Below are 8,208 nucleotides of genomic sequence, written 5' to 3' on the forward strand. Positions count from 1 at the left end.
TGAGTGAGTGAGTGAGTGAGTATGGTTTACGACGCTTTAACAATATTCCAGCGATATCACGGCAGGGTACATCAGAATCCGGGTCTTTGGCATGACGAGCGAACGCTTTAACCACTAGGCTACCCGACTGCCCACATCCCATATGAGACATGTAGATCTGTTTCATTTAATATGTTATTTCTAGCCCTCTGACAAGAGGACAGTGACGCAGCTTCACTTCACGTCCTGGCCTGACCATGATGTTCCTTCAGCGCCGGCTCTGGTCGGCTTCTGGAAGCAGTACAGGAGTCTGACGTCATCAGAGGAGGACATTACCGGACCTGTTGTAGTTCATTGCAGGTATGTTGCCTGTGACATTTCCAAGATATGTTTGCGCTTTCAACTAGAAACAAAATACCTCTAGCCATTCAAGTGGCACCGTTTGAAGACCTGCACAGTGATACCCTATTCCAGAGGATGTCTTTATACCTTCATATGTATCCAGCATACCCAGTGATATACAGTCGGATACACTGATCCTTTCACTTTTACATATTCTTTTTACTTATATCATGTAATTCTCATTTTAAAGATTTAATCTTTTTTTGGACAGCAAAAATGCAGGATTCATATCAAACCATGCTTAATAAAAGATGGGATGTGTGTAGGCATTTTCATTTTTTTCTACAACATTCTGTGCCTCAATTTACTGTACTATAATAATAACGAATTAATGCATTATTGCCATGTAAACTTGGGAAACGTATCTGCAAGAACGTAATGAGAAATGAAGAATAGGTTAATACCGTTTCTCTAATAAGTGATCCCTTGCTGACTGAAAATTCTGTATTGCCTCATCGTCACTGTATTTGTGATCTCAGAGTACTTCACCTTTGTATATAAATGCCTGGTAATGTATTACTTGCTGTTGTTTTCTCCTTGTGACCTACTGTGTATCTGATCTCCAAATGAGTCACCTGCATATCTGATTTGCTGGCAACTTATTTGTTATGTCTTCAGCGCTGGCGTTGGACGTACGGGGACGTTCATTGCTCTGGACAACCTCTTTGACGAAGCCGAGTCTCTGAACAAAGTAAACGTGTTCTCGTGTGTGTCCAAGATGAGAGAGGCTAGGATGAACATGGTGCAGACTGTGGTAAGTCCAAACTGTGAAGAGGCTAAACATGATTGTTTGGTAGCATTATGACAATTATGTTACTTTTTCAGTTCTATATGATAACCACATAACTCACATTGAAAGAGACTACATTCTAATGACGACATTTTTTATAAACACTTTTTGCATGTTTCCAGGAGCAGTACCGCTTTGTTCATGATGTTCTCCTTGAAGCTCTTGGGAGCAGGGGGACTTTTTATACCTCTGCTGAATTTGAGAAAACAATTGGAAGTGGTTTGACGTATACCAGACACGAAGAGGCGGAGATGAACAGGCAGTTTCAGGTACAACTAATGGGCCACGAAATAGCTACACAAAAACAATGCTTCGTTATTGTGTTGTTGGAAGGGGGCTTTGCAAAGTGGTTTAAATGCTCACTCCTCACGGTTCTGTGATATTGCTGGACTCTTGCTAAAAGTGGTGTAAAACATACTCTCTCACTAAAAATTTTGACTGGACCAGTAACATTTGCGTATATAATCTAACCAACTTGAATGTGATGACGGATATGACTGAAGGATTTAAGCTTTCATTTATTTATGTAACGTTTCGGTACAGATGCTAGTATCAACCACGTGGGTAGGATATGGTTATATATCAAGCTTTACATATACAGAGACTAGCAACATCATGTTACAACAGTGATGCTATGTGATTCTATGTGATGTAGACAAGGAAAGCCGATGTGATGAATTTACCTTGAGGTCAAATAAATCAGTCCTCAGCTAATCCTGGTGCTTCAGCTTCTAAAATCACTTAAATATATACATTAAAAAAATTAATTACACGTATACTGTCTATATATGTTTTCTGTCATATTAATTTGTGACATCAAAGATGTGTGATCTTTAATGAACACGCCGTACCTTACAGTGCTTGTTTCCGCAGTCACTCAAAGCGATGCAGCAGGATGTAGATGATAATGCAGTGTCTGCAGCTCAACTCCCGGAGAACAGAAGCAAAAACAGGAATCAAGACATTGTACCAGGTGAAGACAAAAGCAAAATACTTCTACGTGTTGACATTTTATGAGTCAAGGAGTTGATGTTAACATTTTGTCCCTTCTGCAATCTGTTCAAAGCCCTGTCATAAGGACGAATTAGAACTTGTGTCGGTTAGCGGGCATTCCATCCACCCACATTCACATTAAAATATTTTTAGGTACTATTAGTAAATATTATTTCTAAATAACACGCACCTTGTTCAAAATTTGAATCCACAAGATTGTACGTGCACTCGTCATACAAGATTTAAAATGTTTAGAAATAACAAACAAAGATATGCAATTCCAATTTCTGACACAAAATACACACTGCCTAATCACTGTGACTGCGTCAGATGAATATAACATTATTACACTTTACACAAACTCTATCCTCAAAGCACAAGGAGCAAGATTAAACTAAGACGTCTCCATATCAACGAGAGAGACATGAGTATTTATGTTCGTTTTTGCGTCGTAATCTATGTTTAGATAGTCTGATATATACTACCACACTATCGGTGTAGGTAACACCCAAGATTACTAACCTTATCTTCTTTATGAAACAACAAATGTCATTATTCTTTCAGCGAACAATGTTCGCCCCTATCTTTCCACTCCCGTGCCAGGCCATAATGACTACATCAACGCAGTAGTGCTTCCAGTAAGTTGACTGCTGTCTTCTTTGTATCAGTAGAAATCAAGATATATCACACGGTAATAGTATTTATCTGCAGTGATCTGTTTCTGTATTCATATTAATGTTAAAATCCTTTGCCAGTGTTTGTTTCATACATGATAACGATGATCATTGTTTGATTTGTTTTGACTCCAGTCTGCCACACGTGCCCAAGGTATAATAGCAACCCAGACACCAGTGACACCGGCTGTTGTTGACTTTTGGAGACTGGTGTATGATCACGACTGTTTCGCCATTGTCTGTCTCGAAGACGATAAGGTTGGTATCGCGCACAAGGATTTTACTCCGATTTTGTAAACATAGTCTTTAGCGGTGACATCAAACATGGGCATCAGCTCGTCACACTACACTGCAGAAGAAGTAGTCAACAGACACCGCTTGAAATTGCATGAGAGCCTAACAACACCCTTGCAGAAAGCCTAATAAAATGTTTGATCAATAGTTTGCGTTTACTTCAGACCATTTTTTATTATTGTACCATCCGACGCTCCCTGTTTTTTCCCTTATTCAGAATATGTATAGGGGAAGAAAACAAACATAGCCCATACTAAACTATTTTGCAGTTCTTTCAATATTCAAATATGGGACATGTAATGCTTCATACAAAATATGTTGTCATTGATGAATTAAATAAATACTGTGGTTTCTTGTGAAATCTCCTGTTTAGATATGTGTGTAGGTTTTCTTTGGTGACGATATTGCAGGTGATCATTGGGAACTACATATATGTCTTATTTGATTTAATCTCATTTGCGTTTATTTTCGCATTCATTTCATAGTTAACCTTCCAGAGACTGTATCCCATGATGGATCAAGTGTTGGAGATGGGACCTTTCCGAGTCACACACAGCACAGAGGACACTACAAGAGACATCTTTACCATCGTTCAGATAACAGTAACTCTGAATGAAGAGGTGCGACCTCATTCACCTGCCGTCAAATCATATTGTGCCATATGAAAGCACATAATATTTAAGATGATATGATTGTATCATATCAGTTCATATCATTTATGTATCAGGAAGTCTGTGAGTGAATGTAGTCAACAATATTCTTGCACTGTAACGGTGTAGTGTAGATAATCGAATTTGTCTCAGACATACCCCGGACTGAAAACATGACCGACGCACAATCTCATTTAAATCAGATTGGGTGACCAAGCTCTATGAATTTGCTGCTTGGTGTCACTCAAATCTGGCGTGGTGTGTTGATCCAATCTCATTCAATAAGATCTTAGTTTTCGCTTCTGCTGAAGTAAAGGGTCACATCAGACCAACCTTTCGTGTATTTTGACCGAGACGACATTAGCCAATCTGAAAGGCAGCTTTCTCATGCTTTGCGGCTTTAGTTTCAAACTTGCGGCTATGTTTTGAAACTTGTTTTGACAAATGCTCAATTAAAAATTTGAAAACGGAACAAACGAACATTCTAGAATGGCTAGTAGATTACGCTGATTCTCTGGATTCAGTAGTAACACTCGTAACTGTCGTTTGGAATACCCAGTGTTAAATCTTTGGAGCGTGCATGATCAGAAATCGCATTCCGACTGTCTTTTTCATGATCTTGTAGGCGACGTTCTGATTGGTCAGATAAAAGGTCTTTCTGACGTGACCCTTAATGAGATGTCCTCGATATCGAAGATCTGGTTAAAATGAGATTGGATCAACAAACCACGCCCAATAGGAGTGACACCAATCTGCCAGTTCATAGAGCATTGCTACCCAATCTCCATTAAGGTTGTTTGTTTGTGCTGGAGTAGGTGTCTGGGGAAAGGAGTATTCATGTACTACAATCTATCACTTTACATCGTGCACATTATATCAAACTTTTGATCAGACGTAAAGAATGATGCCACGAGAATGCTACTTACAACAAGATCAAGTTCACTGTAATGTGTATGGTTTCCAGATCGATTCAAGTCGACTGATCACAGTGTACAAGATGAAATCCCGCATCCCTGGGAGCACGGAAGCTATGCTGGAGTTCGTGAATGAGATCGCCACTAAGGGTACTTCCGAAGACCACAAGACGCTTGTGCATTGTCCGTGAGTAGAGGTTCTGTTCTAAAGAACATGAATATACCACGGCATTTGTAAGGATAGTTCAAGACACAAAAAACAATACTCTTTGTTCCATCCTATCCTCTTGGTCTCGTTACAGTGACGGTGCCCGACTGTGTGGAGTGTTCTGCAGCGTCCTCAACATCATCAGCAGACTCAGACTGGACAAGGATGTGGACATCTACCTGACCATCCGGGAACTCCAGTGTATCAGACACCAGTTCGTCCAGTCGTATGTGAGTACTGAATACTGCCTCACCGTTGTACTATATCCAACACCCATTGTGACCTCACAGAAACAGAACGTTGTTGTCACAGTTACACTGATTTACTGACGAAACCTATTGTCTTGTTATGTCAGTTTGCGTTAAAAACACTTATGATAAAGAAAAAATCCTTTCACATATTTCGTCATTAAAACACAGTACAAAATTGATTTGAACTACAGTGTGAGAATGCAGTACTCTATTCTTGCCTATAGTCATATTTACAGCCCGTGTATTCAAACTGCAATGAACAAATCTATAAGTATGCACATGAAACGCATAACATAATGGTTGGTTGGTTGGTTTGTGGTTTAACGCCGCACTCAGCAATATTTCAGCTATATGACGGTGGTCTGTAAATAATCAAGTCTGGACCAGACAATCCAGTGACTAATATCATGAGCATCGATCCACGCAATTGAGATCGATAACATGCATCAACCAAGTCAGCGAGCCTGACCACCCGATCCCGTTAGCGCGTTGCTAATCATAGCATTACTATATTTCAGGGCTCTTATTTCATTTCCCAAAATTGGCACAGGATAGGATAGCGTCGGTGTTGCGCGCCGTATTAAATTAATTGAAGTACATATATACGTTATCTGTTCAGTTCACCATCACTTCTGGATCAGCAGACACCAACATGTATTATCTCTAGTTGTTATATTCTGTTGTTTTAGGATCAGTACAAGTTCTGTTACGACATGGTGAAGGAATACCACAGAGCTTCCAGTGTCTACGCAAACATGTAACACGGATGGGTCGACATGGATCTTAACCATATTGTTTTTTGTTTCAGGTGCTATTTAGTCAGTTCTTTATCTCAGTATATTTCTATTATTGACATGATTAAAGTAAGGCATGTGTTTTCAGCTGTGCAACTGTTAAAATATACATCTTCATCATGTACCTGCAGGCAGACACGGACGTATTTCAGATGGGTGTAGTATTTCCTGATCACTCAATTACAGTGAAGGGGATCAATGTTATTTAAGGCCGCTTAGCAATATTCACGCTATATCACTAGGCCCTGTACATGATTGTATCTGAACCAGACAAACCATTGACAATAGACACAAGCAATGATCCGAGATATCAGGGCACTATGACATGTTATCAAACACGTTATCGATGTCGCATGGGTCAAACAACACGGGCAAACAAAATGGAATAGTGTAACTATTGCATGCAATATAAGAAACCTTTGCATGTAATATAAGAAAGTATGACACAGCCAAGTTGTAAACTACGGGTGTTATGTTGAACTATATGGCACGGACAAAATCCGTGATTGATATCATGAGCATAGATCCACCCAATTGGGATCGATGACATGCATCAACCAAGTCAGCAAGCCTAACTATCCGATCCCGTTAGTCGCCTTTTACGACAAGCATAGTCACTAAAACGTGGACTGGTCGGCTCGAAATCATTTTACTGTCTCAGTGGGTTAGTCATGTTAAATTGCAGCATGGTATCTCAGTGGGCTAGTACTCTTCACGGGCTCTACCACTAGACCACGGAGGCGATTTATAAGTCTATATACTATTACTCGTTTCATCATATTGACAGAGGTTATATTGTAGAGCAAATCTTTAAACTTCCTGGGTTATTGTTAAAAGACATAAAACGTTAACGTTTCTAGAATGCACTTGGCTGACAATGTTATCATACATAGATTAACCCATGCAATTCTGATATCACAGTTTGTAAGAGACACCAGTTATAATAGAGAGCAGTGTCATGTTATCTAACATAAATCTAATTCATCCTATTAACTGAGAATCGAAATTGCAAATGGAAAAGATACGACGATCCTTATCCAATATGTCTGAAAATTGATCATCAAATTCATTGACATATTTTGCATTCTGAATGGCGATTGATACGTTTTCAGACCATTTAGATATCTCTTTATTAAGTTCCACGTCCGACGTACAAAGTTTTTGTGTCGACAGTAGGAACTGCTCATTGTTGTAATGTCTATCACAAATACGGTGTCCACACACGACCAGATTCATAAAGTTGTTATCGTACACCTTATGCACATTTAACATGTTATAAACCACACATACAATTCGTCAAACATATATTCGTAAAGCATGTTGTTTTCAATGGTAACATTATTCTGTCGTAACTACACTTCCATTTTCTTTCATTGTTTCACAGCAAAAGTGTTCATTCCATGTAGTTATTTTCTTGTTATGCAATTATGCTCATTTAAGCAAACAGACACGTTCATCTTTATATTGTGAACAATGTATCAGCTTTTAGTTGTGCTATTTAAATAAATGACCATTTCATTTGTCATTGTATTATTGTTCCTTGCTCTGTAAGGAAAGGATTTCATGACATGAAAATATGTCCGTGTTGTGGTAAATCTCTTACTCCAGATACCGTAGCATGTTATATGTAGATAGATAGATAGATAGATAGATAGATAGATAGATAGATAGATATTATAATGAGAGAGATACATTGAGAGGGAGATATGAAGAGAAAGATATATTTACATATAAATATACCCTTCAAAAAAAGAAACACTAAGCCAGATTTGTGCGAGGTAGGAAAATACATTTATACGAACCGTACAAGGTATTGAGCCATAATGTTGTGAGAACATTTGGTGATTGTAGCTAGTCATCTCACTTATCGGTACATCGGAAAAGTCCATCAATAACGCTTATGTCTCACGTTGGAATCGATAGCGGCCTGGCAGCTCCTGGCCATGGAAGAGACGAGTATGCGAATCACATCCTGCCACTCGGCCTGCAACGCAAAAGCCAACAGCTGCAACGTCTGGGTTGTGGTTGACATCGGCGTATCACAGACATATTTAAAACTAGTATGTGACGATAAAATGATTTTACTGTACATAACAAACCTTGATAAAAACGGGCTAGAAATCGCCAGCAACCAATGATAGGCCAATGTACTGGGGACCGTGGGGACTTACAATACTTCTGCTACCTGCACGGCTCCCCAGCATGATTTACACCAAGCCTTCAGCCGCTGGTGTTTATAGTGAATTGTCGCTATCAATT

The 8,208-nt window shown here is 39.2% G+C and overlaps 1 protein-coding gene across 4 annotated transcripts in view; it reads left to right on the forward strand.

Annotated features, from left to right (window-relative positions):
• The window catches only part of LOC124131236 (receptor-type tyrosine-protein phosphatase T-like), a 236,164-nt gene extending 228,690 nt beyond the window's left edge, over nt 1-7,474 (forward strand). For all 4 annotated transcript variants that reach the window (XM_048395189.1, XM_048395186.1, XM_048395187.1 and 1 more), the window contains 10 exons: nt 185-339; nt 1,000-1,135; nt 1,294-1,440; nt 2,045-2,144; nt 2,729-2,802; nt 2,974-3,096; nt 3,618-3,752; nt 4,747-4,883; nt 4,999-5,134; nt 5,845-7,474. In XM_048395189.1, coding sequence (XP_048251146.1) covers nt 185-339; nt 1,000-1,135; nt 1,294-1,440; nt 2,045-2,144; nt 2,729-2,802; nt 2,974-3,096; nt 3,618-3,752; nt 4,747-4,883; nt 4,999-5,134; nt 5,845-5,916 — 1,215 coding nt within the window. In that variant the 3' untranslated portion in view covers nt 5,917-7,474. The remainder of the gene's footprint in view (nt 1-184; nt 340-999; nt 1,136-1,293; nt 1,441-2,044; nt 2,145-2,728; nt 2,803-2,973; nt 3,097-3,617; nt 3,753-4,746; nt 4,884-4,998; nt 5,135-5,844) is intronic.
• Nucleotides 7,475-8,208: the final 734 nt, after the last annotated feature.

The sequence above is a fragment of the Haliotis rufescens genome, unplaced genomic scaffold, assembly GCF_023055435.1.
Source record: "Haliotis rufescens isolate VD_foot unplaced genomic scaffold, xgHalRufe1.0.p SCAF_14, whole genome shotgun sequence".
Taxonomy (NCBI): Eukaryota; Metazoa; Mollusca; class Gastropoda; order Lepetellida; family Haliotidae; genus Haliotis; species Haliotis rufescens.